General features: G+C 51.0%; 1 protein-coding gene across 1 annotated transcript; it reads right to left on the bottom strand.

The window, feature by feature from the left end:
- Positions 1–870: 870 nt before the first annotated feature.
- On the bottom strand, positions 871–17,276 carry LOC144936734 (galanin receptor type 1-like). The gene is made up of 3 exons (XM_078863863.1): positions 16,451–17,276; positions 10,137–10,202; positions 871–1,282 (listed from the first exon to the last, which is right to left on the bottom strand). Exons 1-3 carry the CDS (start codon positions 17,129–17,131, stop codon positions 890–892), a joined length of 1,140 nt encoding a protein of 379 aa, XP_078719989.1. The 5' UTR covers positions 17,132–17,276; the 3' UTR covers positions 871–889.
- Positions 17,277–18,472: the final 1,196 nt, after the last annotated feature.

Consider the following 18,472-nt stretch of genomic DNA (forward strand, 5'->3'; position numbering starts at 1 on the left):
CAACGTACGTAGCCAACCGTGCTGATACACCTCCGTATATTGTCGAATGCATGTGTTTCTCTTCCTGTCCCTCGGAGTATTTCCAGGCACGTATCCCCTCCATGCTTCCCTGAACACTTTCCAGCTTTTGTTCCATACTCTTGAAAGTGGAGGCGTTCAATGATCCTGCCGCATCAAGTCGGGACACCCACGGCAACTGAAACACAATTACACATCCCAATGATTGGGCCAAGTCCGTCCCAAGAGCAACCTTCAGGAGTGAGAGAGAATGTTCAGAGGATACCGCTGAGATCTTAGGGTGTGAATCCGGGTTTCAGCTATCCGTGATTAAAATGGGGTCACGAGTGTAGTGAGATGGTGGTCTAAAGGCTGGTCACCAATGACTTCACAAACAAACACATCACGTTATGTTTGATTTTGTTTTACCTAATTTGGCTCAACGCCCGGCACTGACAATTTAATGTCAGTTTGATTGCCACGTGACTGACGTTGCTGTGGTAGCAGAGATTGTTTAAAAGAAAGGTCACTTGTGAGGATTTCCAGAAGCAGTTCTACAATGTCTCATTCCACGGTGCCATTCTCGAACGCACGCACCGAGCGTTCGATCCGTCTCACATCGGTAGCACTGACAGCGCCATCGTGAGACCAGTGGGAAAGTGACCAAAGAAGAGACGAACAACGCAGTCACAACCCGAGCTGAAGAAAAACAACCCCCCCCCTCCCCAATCGCAATTTGTTAATTCTGCCCGCGTTCATTCGGCCACCGCAGCCACTTTCACGATGGCAGCTGATACACGGTGGGGGTGTGAAGTGGAGGGGGAGAGGGTGGCGGTGGGGATATCAGTGGAGCTGAGCGGTGGCGGGCGGGCGGGCGGGCGGGTGGGGGGGTCTAGAGGCAGGTGAGTGACAGCGTTCCCCCGGACGTGTGCTCGTTGCGGTAGTGCACGGAGCGCGCCGTCACGGACACGCGCGGTACGCCTCCGACCCCTCCGATGACTCCTCCGCCGCCACCGCCTCCTCCTCCTCCTCCACCGCCGCCGACCGCGCGGCCCTCACAGCGCAGCAGCTGGCGGTAGGCCTCGCGAAAGTTCTGCGACAGGAAGCCGTAGATGAAGGGGTTGACGCACGAGTTGCCGTACGAGAGGCAGTGGGCCACGATGCGGAAGGCGAAGGAGGCGTTCGTGAGCGGGAAGGAGCCGAACTCGACCCACAGGAGGATGACGTGGTGCGGCAGCCACGACACGAGGAACACCACGACCAGCACGAGCACCGTCTTCGCCGTCTGTGACGGAGATGCGGGGGGGGGGGGAGGGGGGGTGGGGGGGGAGTATCGGGGTGGGGGTCAGGATTAAGCAGGGGTGGGGAACGTCCGGCCCGCAAACGCATCTGGTGTGGCCCTGCCGAGGCAACCGCAGGCGGGACTCGAAATTCAATAAATCTCTAGGAGCAAACCTGGAAAAGCAGTTGCGAGTAGCAACATCATGAATGCCAGCTAACATCACACGCCTCGCCAAATAGAAGCAGTTCCAGCCATCGCATTAGGGGTGAGTTAATTCAATGTTTGACCCAAATATGACAGGCTAATTTTTAAGTTGATAATTTTGTATGGCCCGCGAATGATGTTATAAATATCCAAATGGCCCTTGGCAGAAAAAAAGGTTGCCCACCCCTGGGATAAAGGAATTCAATGTTTAGGAGTTGTATTTAACGGGCGCTTAAATAATGACTTAGCAACTCAGAGCACCTTATATCTCAAGCCATTCGAATGTCCGACTGCGGTTTAACCAAGCGGGCACTCCCCCGAGTGGCAGTTGTTCTATTGCAGCACCCGGCATACACAACTATGGGTCTCTGCGTAAGTCTGCGAACCATGTGAATCTATGAGTTCATGGGTCTCTCTGTAAGGATCCAAGGATTTGAGTTGGCGGTGGTGTTTAAACGCCTCAGCAAGTCAAAGCGCCTATTGTCAAATGTCATTCTAGATTTGAAGCTTTCGTGACTGCAAGGATTCATATTCTTAGGTTTTTCGGTAAAGTCACGTAGGTGAAAAATTAAAATTAATAAAAGTAAAATAAAATAAAAATAAAATTAAAATCACGACGTTTCGGAGGCAACACAAGCTTCCGTCTTCAGGTGGAACACTCACAGCACGATAGCTGTATCACTTGATAGCTGTATCACTGTGACGGTTCCACCTGAAGATGGAAGCTTGTGTTGCCTCCGAAACTTCGTGATTTTTATTTTACTTTATTTTTTTTTTTTTTTTTTTACCTACGTGACTTTACGGAAAAAACCTAAGAATATGTCAAATGTCAGTTCAGCCGTTCCAAAACCGTTGTTGCAGTCGAGCCAAGGGGGGCCCCCAGTGGTAGCTGTCCCTTTGTTGCACAAGGTGAACGGCTTGCAAATGGGCACGAGTCTGCCAGCGGGGTGAAGGCATTGCGAAGTGGTTGTTTCCAAGCAGACCGTGCATATTTCTGGTTAAGACACTGGCCGATGTTATCCAGGGCAGCCACCGGGATGGAACCTGCGAATCTCTACCACTCGGTCACACGACGGCCGCCACAACATCCCCACCACCAAGGCAGGTACAACTGAGTTAGAGGGTAAGGGAGGTGGTTGGATGGGTCACGTGGCTGGCAGGCTGACAAGCTGGCCACGAGGGTGGAAATTCGATTCCAACATCGATGGATTTTCACCTTGACCTGTACCGGCTCGTTTGCGTTGTTCGTCATAACAGACGACGGCGCGTGGTGCCATCGTCAAGGGGCCTTGAGTCCGGTGTTAATTAACGCCGGGGTTTGTTCACCGAGATTGGCCGGCCCCTTTAATGCCTGGTTCTCGACAGGTCAAATGCCTAAGCCGCAAAATAACTCGACGGTCATATTTTGTTGTAATTGGATCGCCTCCACGAGCGTTATCGTGACCCGCCTCCTACTCTCCCCCGTCACAGATGGGCAGACAGAGTTAATGCATTGGCGCTTTCAACCTTAGGTGGAAAGGGTTAAAAAAGAGGGTTCATGTATGCATGTTGAACTTCTTTTGCACCGTACGTAACCAACCGTGCTGATGGGAGGTGCGGTTCAGCACTGGCTCAGTGGTTGGCGCATTGACCTATGAACCCGACGACCTGACGTTAAATTCTCCCTTCATCTACCGGCACTGACCAAGCATGGTCAAGTATGGTCAAACAAACCCCCACGACTGACAAAAGGCTGTGAATGGTCAGAAATAAAATAAAAAGTGTAAAAAGGGCAATGGAAAGAAACGTCAAATATTTAGGTTTGTGGGAAAATCTGAATCTTTATGTATCCTGGAGAAACCCGATGAGATGTGACACTTTTTGTACATACGCATGTTAAACTTCTTTCTTACCACATGTAGCCAACCGTGCTAATCGGAGATGCACACAGATGTCCAGCATGCCCACCTTGTGCTGACAAAGACTGCCATGAGAGATGTTCCGTGGTGAGCTGTCAAAAGTCAAAATTCAAAGTGGTTTCCCACTAACACGAGTGTTTGGGAACTGCAATTAACGTGTTTACAGCTCTGTGCCTGCCGTGGAAATTGCTACCGAACGCAGATCGATGGGTCTTCATGAGCATGTGTAACGGAAATGAGTTTCCACGCGTAAAAGGTAACCGCGGAACTCCTGACTAATTCTAGGTGTGCATCGCAGCTCGGTGGCTCAGCCACTTCAATGGAAACACAGACGATGATGTTGAGTCGCAGATTAGACGACCACCGTCACATCAAGTAAATGTATTTTCACTGTGCCGGGCATGGGAGCATTGACAAGCACTTGCAATCCAGTGCTTCGGAGGCAGGGTTGATGGCTCAAGCAGAGATCAATACGACACAATTATTTTATTTAAGACCAAGTAATAGCCCAAGAAGTGGTGGTGGTTGCGCAGAGGTTAGCATACCACCTTATGAACTCCGTGACCAGAGTTACATCTCTTGTCGTGGCTAACATCACAGTGGCGGTGCGATATCTGAAGCGGTCCTGGATCTCTCTTCAGACGTTGACGAGCCCTTCACTTTTCGATTTAAAGCTTTCGTGACTGCAGGGATTCATCTTCTTGGTTCTTTCGGTAAAGTCACGTAGAATGGAAATAATAAAATGATAAAAATAAAACATAATAAAATAATTCTCACGACGTTTCGGCCACAGCGCAAGCAGCATTTCCCATAAATATGCTAAATTCCTCTTGATATGCAAATTCCTTTGTCAAGGCGCTCTTCCCTCTCCAACCCAGCTTAAATATACGCTGCCAAGCCTGGTGGTGTTCATTCAGACGCTGTCTTTCTGACAGACCTGTTCTTCACCTGAGGACGGCTGCTTGCGTTGTGGCCGAAACGTCGTGAGAATTATTTTATTAGGTTTTATTTTTATTATTTTATTATTTCCATTCTACGTGACTTTACCGAAAGAACCAAGAAGATGGAGCCCTTCACTGTCCAGCTCAGTGAAGTATGGTCAAATAATGCCCAGCCGAGCAGTAGACGATAACAAGGCCGTACACGTACATTGTAAGTCTGAGACGTAAACTAATTTTGGGCTAAAAATAAATAAATAAATATGGACAGCACGTGACAAGACAGCAGCAAGTCATTTTTAGTCTCGCAGAAAGCAACTTCAGCTGAGTTTAATCATGGATACAGGGAGAGCCGATGATGCGTTCCTCGACATGGAGAGTATTGGAGTGGCAGCAGCCGCAGCAGCAGCTGCTCCAGTGTGGAGGACTCCATTGTGACTCGCTCACCAGCGGAGATGCACCTCATTGCTAGCCTTCTGTCGCTGTTACTATGGTTACCACTCCATTGAACTTCACCCACCGATTCCTCCATCCATGTTGAGGACGACCGACTGTTTCGTCCCATCCACACTGTGCCCAACAACCACACTGCACTCGCCCACCCACCAAATCACTCATCCATCCACCTACCCAATTACTCACACACCCACGCAATCACTCAGCCACCGACCGACCAACTCACTCACCCACCCACCCAATCACTCACTCACTCACCCACCCAATAACTCACTCACCCACCCAATCGCTCACTCACTCACTCACCCACCCAATCACTCACTCACCCACTCGCCCACTCACTCACTCATTCATAGACCCACTCACTAACCCACCCAATCACTCACCAACCCACCCTATTACCCAATCACTCACTCACCCACCTACCTACCCAATCACTCATTTACCCACCCACCAAATAATTCACTCACCCACCCACTCATTCATCGACCCACTCACCCACTCATTCACCACACTGCAGGTCAAAACACTTCTCTCTCTGCTCCTTTCCTCACACAGCTCCACTTCAGACTCTCCCTCTGTCGTCTCTGCTCTTGGCTAATCTCTTACAACAAAAACCTTGCTCGATTCAGGAAACGTATTAACTCTTATCTGTGTGCATGTGTGTGGGGTGTGCATATGGATGCCGCGTTGGCGAGATGTTGACTGCCTCGTTCTGGTATACAGTTGGTCGTGGGTTCGATCCCGACCCCGACTTCTGTGTATTTGGAGTTTGCATGTCCTCCCCCGTGGTCGCATGGATTTTTCTCTGGCTCCTCCGGTTTCCCCCCTCCACAGTTAGAAACATGTGTTGAGATTATTGGGCTGCAATGAATGTTCACACCATGAGCCACTTTTTTGAGCAATCATCTGTGGCCAGTTCGCTACTAAAAAAATTAACCCGTAAAAACAAAGTTTTTAACTATAAATCCTTTATATGCGTGGCATCGGTTTTATTTTATTATTCATTTCTGTTTTTCTTGAGTAAGAGTTTCATTTTTATCACATTGGTATTTTAAATTAAATGTGCATTTTTTTTTCCTAAAAGTGGAAAATGTAGGAAATTTTTTTTCACGAAAATAAATTGTCACGCACAACGAGTCTGTGTGCAAAATGTCAGCTCGATTGGATCACGGGAAGTGTGTTAAAAAACGACCGAAAGATTTGCACGGTCGTAAGCGCGCAAGCAAGCAAGCAAGTGAACTTAATATAAAGGATTTAAAAAGAGCTACAAAGCTCAGTGTGGGCCTTACCTGGTAAAGTAAAGTAAACAGTTTAGTTTTATACTCTTTGTTTTTTTCGGTACGGTGTCCCCACCTGAAGAAGGACGCTTGTGTTGCACCCGAAACGTCGTGATTTAATTTAGTTGTTTTTATTTATTTTAATTTCATGTTTTACCTACGTGACGTTACCGAAGAAATCAAAGAGTATGAATCCTTGCAGTCACGAAAGCTTCAAATCTAGTTTATTTTAATCTTGATTTGAAGCTTTCGTGACTGCAGGAATTCATCTTCTTGGTTCTTTCGGTAAAGTCACGTAGAAGGGAAATAATAAATAATAAAAATAAAACATAATAAAATAAAATTCTCACGACGTTTCGGCCACAACGCAAGCAGCCGTCCTCAGGTGAAGAACATGGCTGTCGGAAAGACAGCGTCCGAATGTCTTTCCGACAGCCCTGTTCTTCACCTGAGGACGGCTGCTTGCGTTGTGGCCGAAGCGTCGTGAAAATTGTATTTTATTGTTTAAATCGACATGACTTTACGGAAAGAATCAAGAAGATGAACCAAAGAGTATATAGTTTAGTTTTTGTTTTACAGCGTTTGTGGCTGGCCGTTTGGCGTTTGTTGTTGTTGTTGCGGTGTTTGGGCCCTGTGCTCAGAAAGCGTGATAAAATAATTCAGTGTCACCACAATCTCACCGTGGCAACCGGTCAACGTGACAACGCAAACGGCGAGCCTCCACCCGAAATTCTAAATTACCATTTTGCGTTTGTTGTTGACAAAGCAGGATTGCGGCTCGAGTTCCATTAAGATTCCCATTCCAAGTATGGACAGTTTGAGTTAATTGAACGGTGCGCAAGTGCTCAATGTGAAATTGAAAATAATCAAATTGGCTTTATGGACGGCTGCAAGTTGAAGTGGCATTTTAATGAGCCCCCTTCTGAGTGGCTAATTGTCATGACGACGCGACGCTGTTGAGAATGGCCGTCGCTACGGCAACCGACGCCATGGCAACGGCGGTGTGAGTTTGCGCGATGGTACCCGAGGCAGCCGCCTCCCTGTCGCTTCACTCGATGATTCCTCCACTCGGTCTACCGCACTGACTGTTTCGTCTCATCCGCACTGTGTGTATGTTGAATTTTGTTCGCACCGTACGTAGCCAACCGTGCCAATTGGAGGTGTGGTTCAGCACTGGTTCAGTGGTTGGCACATTGACCTATGAACCACACCACCACTACTACTACTACTGTGGGTCACAACAATTGCATTTCCGCTTCTTCTTTCACACCGATCCACTTTGGAGATCTCTCCCATTCGTCTCTTTTTGCCAAGGTCTTCGAATCACCTTCGCTCAATCGAATAAACATGTTAACGCGTAGACTGTTCACCTTGTGATAGTGCTGTTTGTTGCTGGTCCCCTTGGAATTGTGGGCCTTTGGGCCCTGCGCTCGGCAACTGGGATTATTTAAAAACAATCATTCGTGGAACACACGGCAGGGCTCAGAAGAGTCCCACGTCAGCAGCTTTGTCTGACAGCCCAGGGCCACTCAGTTGCCGGGCAGCACCGTGGAGGCAAGGTTCGGTGGATCACACAAATGTTGCAAAGCTCCCTTCCCCGAGGGCGTCGTGGTTGCTATACCCTGGCTCGCCAGGAGAAGCCAGCACTGCAAAGTGCGGACTAATCTCCCGTCTGTTCTATACGGATGGCTTGTCGCGTCGTCTTGTCGCCATGCGTGTGCCTTCTCCGAAATGCTCCGGTGTTCGTCCCACACTAACGGAGTCTGCCAAACATCCCAATGTAGGGCCCCGGAGCTCGGGCAAATGTTGGCGTCGGTTCAGGCTCGCCTCTGAATCTCTGAATTTAACTTTCTACTTTTACACGCACGGGTTAAGCACGCGAACTTAAAACATTGCGCACTGGACAGAGTGCAGCAGTAAGGGATATATACATATTCGAAATATAGATTTACTTTCACGAAACCTTAATGTACATTTTTAAAGCAATGTAATAGAGAAGAAGCTGGATAATACAAGCACACGCTTTGTGAACAAGCCCAGCTGTGCTTATGGCCGTTCTTCACATGAAGAAGTGCCATTGCCCGAAACGTCACTTAGTACATAATTTCCATTTTAAGGCCACAGTGTTATTCATTGTGTTGTTGTTGCTATTTGTGCTTTATGCACCACTGACAATGCAGCAGCTTCACCAAATAAGTGGTTTATATCATCAGTAGTGTGTTTGTATCAGAAGCAGCCGTTTGTCTTCCTCCAACCAGTGTAATAAAGTATACACGTCTGATACTTATATCAGAACTGTGATTGTATAAGGTATGTTTAGGTAATTTTTACCCTTGAAAGTCAAATCAAGGCTCATTGTGACAGGACCGAACCAGGGACCTTATGGCCTAACTGATGAGCTCTGCATGTCCTCTAACCTCCTACACAGATCCCCCCAAAAAACCCGTGGCCGAATATCTTTACTATGCTAATGAACATCATGGGGTGGTAGAAATGTCTGCGCTACCTTCGCATGCGTCTTATTTCGGTAAGCCAAGGGCCGGGTATGTATTTTATAAAAACTAATTCCTCAATGTGAACTCCACAGCAGCAATAATCGCCCCCTACTGGCAGACTAAAGACCCATATCTCTCTCGCGAAATATGACTCTTGTCCTGGTCTCTTGAGTTCTCAACTGGTGGACACGAAATAAACTCGAAAATGTTAGAGTTAAACAAAAGTCCAGGTGATATTGATCCACACTTGCGTACGTGTCCAAATCGTCACGTGTGTCCAAGTCAGGTGGTGAGGTAAACAAAGAAAAGACGTGGACTGGGTCGTGGATGTGGCTGCAGGTCACTCGCGCCGTTACATCCTCTGTGAGGGTGGGTAAAGGAGCAGCCCTGCAATTGCCCCTTCACACCACTGCTGGCAGAAGGGGGCCCTTCACTCGAGGGAGCTCTGCAGAGCGCCTGCAGTCCTCTTCGTCGTGTCTCCTGTCCAACCTATCTCGTCATTTTCCAATATTCTGCACAGTGGTGAACACTGTTTACATACACTCTCCCGCACAGGCCAGACATCTTGGAAGAGGTGGAAGCACCCACACTTTACCCCATCGCACGCGGTACTGTCGATCAATTAACTTGTGGTGAACCTATTTTTTATACTTTCCCAAAGGACCCTGCTGTACTCGTTCTCTGCACCGTTGATGTGTTTTTGCTGCTGCCGCTGCTGTGTGCACGCACCGCGAATCTCCCGTGTAACATAGCCGAGGGAAACTGGCTAAACAAGGCGGTAACACATCAAATCAGCTCAATACTGCTGGATGGGCAGAGGCAGCGAGATTTGTTTTGAAGAGCTTTGCACGATTGTTTCAACTATTCTTGCGGGCGGCGGCGGGCGGTGGATTTGACTGGCTACCTCTGGATTGCAAGCCCAGTTCGTTCGCCGCTACACCACCGTGGTAGCATTAGGCCCCCTCACGTTCGCTCTGAAATTCAGAGGGGTGGCAAGCGAACCACCTGCGCGGTGTGACCTACGCACTGTGCACAGCAGCTTGCCTCCTGCTAACATACAACAAGGCCGGGTGTCGTCCGGCGTGGGGTAACCATTACACCACTGTGGCAGGGCCTCGATGGCCCTCGTGCAGAAGTTAAACGAATGGCGTTGTCACGTTCCGCAGGCTAGTCCCAACAGGGACGTTTCACTCCCCGCGCAAGATCAGATTGCCACGATCGTAACGCCACCATTACCCCCACGCCTATCTTCGGAAATGCCCTACCTCCTGACAGCGTATTTGCAATAGCATTGATTTTCAAGTACATTTTATTCGCAACAGAGTCGAATGTGACCCAATGATGTTGGCGATGGATGGACTGACAACCTCGTATTCTGCCGATGAAAATGATTTTAATGTACGACTCTTTAGGCCAATTTCTTGCACTGCCTCTCTGATTCGGTGATTTCGGAGTAATCTCCGTAAGTGGTGGTTTGGGCTCAGGTATAATTGTCATTTTTCTCTTTGTGTGCATTCTAATTTAAATATGTTGACCGCACGCGTTCCGTCGACACAATGAGCGACACAGCAACAGAAGAGCCGTACCTTTCTCTTGGACATGATGGATTTTTTTGATGTGTTTTGGATCTTTCTGTGCACGTGGGAGACCACCTGTGGGGGATACGAGGAGAAGGAGACAGAGAGACGGAGAGAGGAGACGAGAGAGATGCGCTGCATCATAACAATGGTGGTGGGTTCGGGGGGGGGGGTGCATTGTTCCTCCAAGCAAGTTAATTTTGATTACGTTTATCCAGGTGCGAACTCAAGGATACCAGAATGAATCTCATGTGCAGGTGACCTGAGAGGCATGAGTCTGCAAGTAGCGGTGGGGGCGATTATTGCGGTGCATAGTTCCAATGGAATATAATTTGCGGTGCAATTTTGGAAGTTTGCCGAATATGTGACCCTGATGCTGGCACGCAATGGGCCTCCCCTTGCGAATGAAGTCACGGGATCTTTAAAGTCCACCGTGAAGCAGATGGCGTGTCGTATTGTCACGGTCATTACACCGCGTGGCAGTACCCGGGGCGGCCCGTGCCGGGAGACGACGTGACCGCACGAACCCACGTCGCTGCCACAATCAGAATCTATATTTTATACTGGAGGAATCCGATGAGCTCCGCATCTCTTTTTAAATCCTTTATATATGAAGTTCGCTTGCTTGCTTGCTTGCTTGCGTGCTTGCGTGCTTGCGTGCTTCCTTGCTTGCTTGCTTATGACCGTGCAAATCTTTCGGTCGTTTTTTAACCCACTTCCCGTGATCCAATCGAGCTGACATTTTGCACACAGACTCGTTGTGCGTGACAATTAATTTTCGTGAAAATTTTTTTCTAAAATTTTACATTGTTTAGGGAATTTTTTTTAAAAATATTTAATTACCAATTGCTTAATGGTGGCAGACAATCATCTGACCCATAGGTGGCAGCCATCTCAAGCCAGAGGACGAGAGAACTGTAGCCGCCCGTTTCATGATGACGCAAATGTTGACTAACCACATGGCATGAAATCCCTGCCCCCACCCTGTACAATGGAGACTATTTATAGAGCAGTAAAATTGAAGCCGCCAGGTTCTTGAAAGTGGTAAAACGGGTCAACGCTAGTGCCCTCGGGAATATACGGGGCATGTCAAGAGGTGATCTTACATATAAAGGATTTATAGTGAAAAACTTTGTTTTTACGGGTTAATTTTTTTGATGTCTTTTGCACGTCACCCCACGCTGTGGTCAACCACCACATTGCAGGTGAAACCCCTTCGCTTTCCGATTCTTTTCCCACACTGCTCATCTACGGAATTGCCTTCCGTCGTCTCCTTTTCTCAAGCTCTTCTTGTAACCTTGCTCCATTCAAACATTCTACTAACTCGTATCAATGACGCCTTCAATGGCGCTGCTTGTTACCGGCCGCCTGGACTTTGAGCCTGTGCTCAGCGACCGTGGTTTGAAAAATAGGGAGGGTGGGTGTAGGGAGTGGGTGTAGTGGGTGGGTGCAGGGGGTGGGTGTAGTGGGTGTGTGCAGGAGGGTGGGTGCAGGGGGTGGGTGTAGTGGGTGTGTGCAGGAGGGTGGGTGCAGGGGGTGGGTGTAGTGGGTGTGTGCAGGAGGGTGGGTGCAGGGGGTGGGTGCAGGGGGTGGGTGCAGGGGGTGGGTGTAGTGGGTGTGTGCAGTAGAGGTGGGTGCAGGGGGTGGGTGTAGTGGGTGTGTGCAGGGAATGGGTGCAAGGGGGTGGGTGCAGGGGGTGTGTGCAGGGGGTGGGTGCAGGGGGTGGGTGCAGGGGGTGTGTGCAGGGAATGGGTGCAAGGGGGTGGGTGCAGGGGGTGTGTGCAGGGGGTGGGTGCAGGGGGTGGGTGCAGGGGGTGGGTGCAGGGAGTGGGTGCAGGGAGTGGGTGCAGGGGGTGGGTGCAGGGGGTGGGTGCAGGGGGTGGGTGCAGGGGGTGGGTGCAGGGGGTGGGTGCAGGGGGTGGGTGCAGGGAGTGGGTGCAGGGAGTGGGTGCAATAGGTGTGTGCAGGAGGGTGCGTGCAGGAGGGTGTGTGCAGGGGGTGCGTGCAATGGGGTTCGTGCAGAGAGCTGCTGAGGCGGGTGTCTGGAGACTGCTCGTTCCAGCAGTGTGGGCGGTCGGCTGAACGCGAGCAACAACCTGACAGATGCTCACACGAGGATTTATCCGGTCTCAATATGGCACCAGCACCACCAATTAAACATCACCACCACCACGACCACGAATAACCATCACCAATTAAACACCACCACCAGGAATAACCACCACCAATTAAACATTACCACCATCACCAATAAAACAATAACCACCACCAATTAAATAATAACCACCACCACTAATTAAACATTATCACCATCACCAATTAACAATAACCACCACTAATTACACGAAATAAGATTCCAAAGAACACAGGATGAGATGTTACTATCCTTTGTGCAAGCACTTCCAAGAGTTCATGAACAGTGAGCCTGCTGAAATTTGGGGAGCGCATCGTCAGTAGTGAACCTTTGGATCCTAGGGTGTTTCGGCCTTTCATACTATACACCCTCCCCAAAGGCGGCCAGCGACAGGGTGATCAATCCTATGCTTGCGTCCCATTCCCAATTAGTCATAGGAGTTGCCTTGTTGTTGATAGCCAACATCCCATGGGACTATGCATGGCAGGGGTGTCCTCCTCCCTGAGTCAAGCATTGTTGACTGCATACCTCCTGGCCCTCTCACTTCGGGGCCCAGCTGGGGTCTTTCCTATTCATCCAGAGCCACTGACTGCTGCCTTCTGCCGCCTCCGATACAGCTCTGATTGCCGAACGCTGGCTCTGGCCCTTAATTTCCAGGTCTCTAAGCAGTCTGGTTGTAGATGTTGCCACAAAACCTCTGCAGCCCACCTCCACTGGTCGGACTTCTGTGTTCCAGCCATGATGCCGTGCTTCGGCAGCTAGCTCGGAATAGCGCAGATGTTTTCGCTCATAAGCCTCATCTACTGAGTCCTCCCAGGGTACTGTGAGCTCAATGATGAAGACCTTCTTGAGCGAACGGGACCAGAGCACCATGTCAGGTCTTAGGGTGGTGCTGGCAGTGTTTCTTATTGGCTTTAAACAAAAAAACAAAGCATTTAAAAGTGTGAACATAAGATGAACGCCATTATCATCATCATCAGAAGCAGCAGCAGGAGCAGCAGTTACACCAGTTACACCACCATTATCATCAGAAGCAGCAGCAGCAGTTACACCACCACCACCACCATCATCATCAGAAGCAGCAGCAGGAGCAGCAGTCACACCACCACCATCATCATCACACAGCCTGACTCATTTCTCTGTCTCTACACCCCGCGTGACATCACCGTGCCGTGTCAGGCAATGCGGCTTCAACGCAGGCAAGTTCGTTCTGTCGTCCGTATGTTTTGCCCGCTCCAGACAGTTCAACGTCAAGGATTCGCCTATGACCAAATGCGCGCGATCTCGACCGTCGGATCTCCGAGGCTAAGCGGGGTATCGAGAGCCTGGGTCGTGCTCGAATGGGCGACCGCCACGCGCACAACAGCTGGGGCTACGTGATGGGCAACATCACGACGGCGGTGCGGCAACGTCCAGTGCACGATGGTGAAGTACTTGGCCCTTCCCCTCTTCAACCATTATATATACGGAGTGGTAGCTCTTGTAATCTCTCATTTACTTGATACAGCTGTCGTGGCTGTGACGGTTCCACGTGAAGACGGAAGCTTGTGTTGCCTCCGAAACGTCGTGATTTTTATTTTATTTTACTTTTATTAATTTTAATTTTTTTACCTACGTGACTTTACCGAAAAAACCTAAGAATATGAATCCTTGCAGTCACGAAAGCTTCAAATCTAGAAATACGGACATATCTTCTGTGTTCATATGTTTGTGCTCTCTCTATGTATCTCTGTGATATCTGTCTGCTTATATGTCTGTCTATATGTTTCTGGTTCTGTGTTTTATCTCTCTCTCAAATTTTAGCATTCTCAGGAAGAACGTAATCAACCAGATCGGGTGTTGACTGTTATGTTACCGGACTCTCTGTTGTATTACATTACATTTCTAAGTATACTAGATTTGTGTTTCTATTTAATGTATACCTGATGATGATTGCTTGTGTTGCAATCGAAACGTCGTATGCTAGTATTTAATTTAATTTATTATTTTATCTTTATACGTGACTTTACCGAAAGAACCAAAGCATAATTCCTGCAGTCACGAAAGCTCCAAATTAAGTACGGACAGTTGTTCCCACGCTGGCGCTAAGAGGCCCTCTCTCACCCAGACAGAGATCTGTACAGGCGCAGCAGCGGAAGTGATAGTCGTAGTGGAATTAGTAGTCTCCCCGGTGCAGTTGCACCGCCTGCGCACTCGAGAGCCAAAAGGCTGCACGGGCAGCACTCTAAAGACGCCGCCCCCCGTGGCGCTCTGCGCGCGCGCGCTGCGTGGGTTACCGCTGACGCTGGCAGTTGTGCACAGGGCGTGTGGAGATGGTGGTGGTGGTGGTGCAGGCAGTGAGGTCCTGCAACACGCATGATAGCGTTCGAACAGGTGGGGGGGGGGGGGGGGCAAGCCATATGCTGCACCTCCATAGATTAATATCGTTACGCTCCACCCCCCCTCCTCTCTCTCTGCTGCTACAGTTGCCTCCCCCCACCCACCAAAGCGTATTCTGTCCTTGTCCCAATACCATAATTATCCTTCCGGCGCATTCGATGATGTAAAGATGCGTAGAATTATCAATCAAACGTCGATTAATCGATTCGTATGACTAAATGTTGCATTGGTAAGGGGGAGGGGTGGCGCAGTGGTTAGCGCAGTGCGCTCCGACCATCGCAACCTAAGTTCGATTCTCGGCCACGGGTCGACGGCCGATGGCGAGTGATTTGTGAAAGTGATCGAGCGCGTTCCAGGGTGATTTGGTCACTTCAGCTGTTCTCGTAAACAATTCGCGTTTATCATAATCCAATCAGCCGGCCTCAAGTCCCACCCGCGGAACCTGGGCTTAAATAAATAAATATAATATTGATTTGTTGATGGATTAACGTCCCTTTATTAAACCGCGCGAAAGCCCGTTGAGACACCGTATCGATGCTGCAGCAAAAACGCGCTGTGCTGTTACAGCGAACGCTTGTAATGCAGCGCTTCGGAGGCGGGGTTGGTGTATCACGTTAAGATGACCACGTATCTGATCATTCCCAACGAGGTGGACAAGTTAAAGCGGAACAAGAAGCAGGCTTCTGCCTCGCCCATGTCGGGGTTTCAGCGCGATTCGCCTCGTACGCACGGGACTACCCCGAATACTCTGCGCACCCGGCGATTTTGCAGGAGGGTCCTAGCGCGCATCTAGGACCCTCCTGCCAAATAGTCTTGAGACTGAGAGGATTGTACCGGACAAGTGTGGGGCTACTTGAGTCGCTCGGTGAGCCATGACATACGCGTCAAAATCGCGGACCACCTGGCACGCAAACGGAACAAGAGGGCGAAAAGTGCGCAAAGAAACACGGCGCGAGAGATGCAGTGCAGCGGAATGACACATTGAGCGACAGGAAGAGGAGCACGTGGGGAAAAGGGGGATTAAGGATAAAGCGGAGACATCGCATTGACCGTTAACCAACAACAACAGTGTGCCGTCGGCTTGGGCAGGACACGGAGCTGGAAGGAGCGGCGGGGGGGGGGGGGCCATGGTGGAGACGAGTGAAGGAATGGCAGCAAAAGGAGAGAAACGCGCCTTGCGACGACGACCACCGCGGAGAGATGGAGCGATGAGATCGGCTCATGGGCAAGAGCGACACTGATAGTGGAAACTCGAGACCGCCTGGGATTGGCGACGGCGTGGGAATCCTTTATCCAGTAGTGGATCGAACACGACTGACGGTGATGCTGGTGATTCTGAAACAGTTGCTGCTAACGATGCTGCTACTGACGACGATAATCATCATCACGCTGCTGCTGCTGATTGTGATGTTCATCATGCCGGTGCCGATGGTGTCTAAACGACGCCCACCATTCACAACAAATACAAAGATCCCCCATATAGCCTTGATAGACTGTTGGGGAAAGTGCTGTTAGCATGCACCTATGAAGGCGGGGACGGCACACGAGGGGGTGGGTGGCCAGCACCACTTCCGGCCGCCTTTGTATCCCCAATCGCGATTATTTTACAAAGCGCACCAGATACTCATTTGAGGCTGATGCGACCTATTGCGAGGCCCGTGAACGGTTCAGATATTCGCCACTAGTGTTGGCCGTGAGCGGGAATCGAACTCGGGTCGCCAGTCTCGTGGCGCAACGCAAGGGCTAACCGCTCCCCCATCGCTCCCCCAACCAGTCACGCGCGGCGCGCGCGCGCACGCACGCAACCCACCCGTGCATAGCAGGCGCTGATGAGCACGAGCGGCAGCAGGTATCCGAGCGAGAAGATGACGGCCCTGTAGGTGCTCTTGAGATTCTTGTGGCTCCACACCTCCCAGCAGAAGTTGCCGTGCTCCTTGTACACCACGATGGTGTGGTAGTGAGCCCTGGGCACGGCCAGCACCAGGGACAGCAGCCACAGCGCGCTCACGGCGCCGAGCGCGCGGCGCACTGAGCGCACCGCGGCGGCGCGCCGCGCGTGCACGATGGCGATGTAGCGGTCCACGGACATCGCCACGAGCGTGAAGATGCTCACGAGCATCGAGGCGGTGAAGACGTAGGGGACGCCCTTGCAGAGGAAGGCTCCGAACACCCAGTCGGGCAGGAAGTAGTAGGTGGCCTCGGAGGGCACGCAGAAGAACAGGAAGGTGAGGTCGGCCACGCTCAGGGTGAGCACGAACACGTTGGTGATGCTGTGCGACTTGCCGAACTTGATGCGCACCAGCACGAGGATGACGAGCGAGTTGCCCACGATGCCGAGCAGGAAGATGACGAAGAAGATGACGGGGACGACGATGGCGCTCACGATGTGCTCCTGCATGCCCGGGTAGCTTCCGTTGATGGCCAAGTCGAGACGGCTCAGGTTCCATGAGCCTCCGAGAGCCCCCGGACTGGTCGGCACTCTCTCCTCCATGGGCAAGGGCTCGCGCACAACGCTCTCTCTATCTCTCTCCTTCTCTGTGTGTCTCTCTGCGTTTGTCTCTGTGCCTTGTCCTGTCTCCGTCTGCTCATTCGCAGTGCTGCCCGGCGGGAGGGCGAGTTCTCTCCTGTCTCTTGTGGACGCTTTCTCCTCCTGCTCCTCGTTCCACTCACGCACGCGCGCTCGCTCCCTCTAAACCTCTCGCTCGCTGCGGGAGGCGAGATGCGCCGCTCCGTGTTGGAGAGAGCGCACACGTGCGAGACGTGAAGAGCGAGAGACAGGAGGTCGCGAGTGTGTGATGGACTGGCTATACTGCTGGTGCTAAGACGCCGCCGGCAGGGTAAGGGAGAGTTTCAACTCAACGCGAGTGCGGTGTTAGAAAGAAACGCGAAAGTAAGAAAGTGGAGAGAGAGAGAGGCAGAGCGATGGGTAGACGGGTGAGATTAAGAAGGAACGAGAGAAGGAGAGGTGCAGGGAGATGGAGAGGTGTTGTAGTGGGATAGACGACGACTCAGAAGGAGAGGCGGCGATGCAGGTGTGGCGGAGAGGCTGGAGAAACCGCGAGACGACGGGAGGGGGAGATGAGACGCGGCTGATGGGGCTGAGTGCCGGAGAGACGCGAGCGTCCATCTGCCCTGCCCGCCCGCGCCCGAGTGCGTTCGCAGCCAGGCGCGCGCCGCGGGGAGCGAAAGATTCACGCGCTCCCTCGCTCGCTCGCCACGTGCACACACACACACGGACGTGCACAGACGGACACACGCACAGAGGCACGCGCGCACAGAGGCACGCACACACAGAGAGGCATGCACACACAGAGAGGCACGCACACACAGATGCAAAGGCAAAGATCCCCCGTATAGCCTTAACAGACCGTTGGGGCAAGTGCTGTTAGCGAGCACCTATGAAGGCTGGAACGGTACACGAGGGGGTGGGTGGCCGGCAGCACCACGCCCGGCCGCCTTTGTCTCCCGAGTGGCAATATTTACACACCACACCAGGTACTTATTTGAGGCTGAGTCGACCTAGAGGAGGCCCAGGATCCGTACAGATATTCGTCACTGGTGTTGGCCCACTACACACATACACAAATGTACGCATAGACACACACACACAGGCACACACTGACACATACACGCAGACACACAGGCACAAATACACACAGGCAGACACAGACACACTCAAGCACATCCTGTACACACACACAGATGACAGGCGAACATACGGGCACATACGAAGACAACGATAACCAGTGTCACCTGAACAGACTGTTGGGACAAGTGCTGTTCGCGAGCAGGCATGTCGGTCCGGAACGATTCTTTTTCGAAAGATCGTGGT

Source organism: Lampetra fluviatilis, chromosome 17 (assembly GCF_964198595.1).
Source record: "Lampetra fluviatilis chromosome 17, kcLamFluv1.1, whole genome shotgun sequence".
Taxonomy (NCBI): domain Eukaryota; kingdom Metazoa; phylum Chordata; class Hyperoartia; order Petromyzontiformes; family Petromyzontidae; genus Lampetra; species Lampetra fluviatilis.

Bases quoted from the DNA above. Each gene is read 5' to 3' on its own strand.
- LOC144936734 (XM_078863863.1), bottom strand. From the start codon at position 17,131: ATGGAGGAGAGAGTGCCGACCAGTCCGGGGGCTCTCGGAGGCTCATGG. The intron at 10,203-16,450 runs GTGGGTTGCGTG...TATCCCCCACAG, and splicing joins TCAGCGCCTGCTATGCACGG to GTGGTCTCCCACGTGCACAG. The intron at 1,283-10,136 runs GTACGGCTCTTC...TCTCCGTCACAG, and splicing joins CCATCATGTCCAAGAGAAAG to ACGGCGAAGACGGTGCTCGT.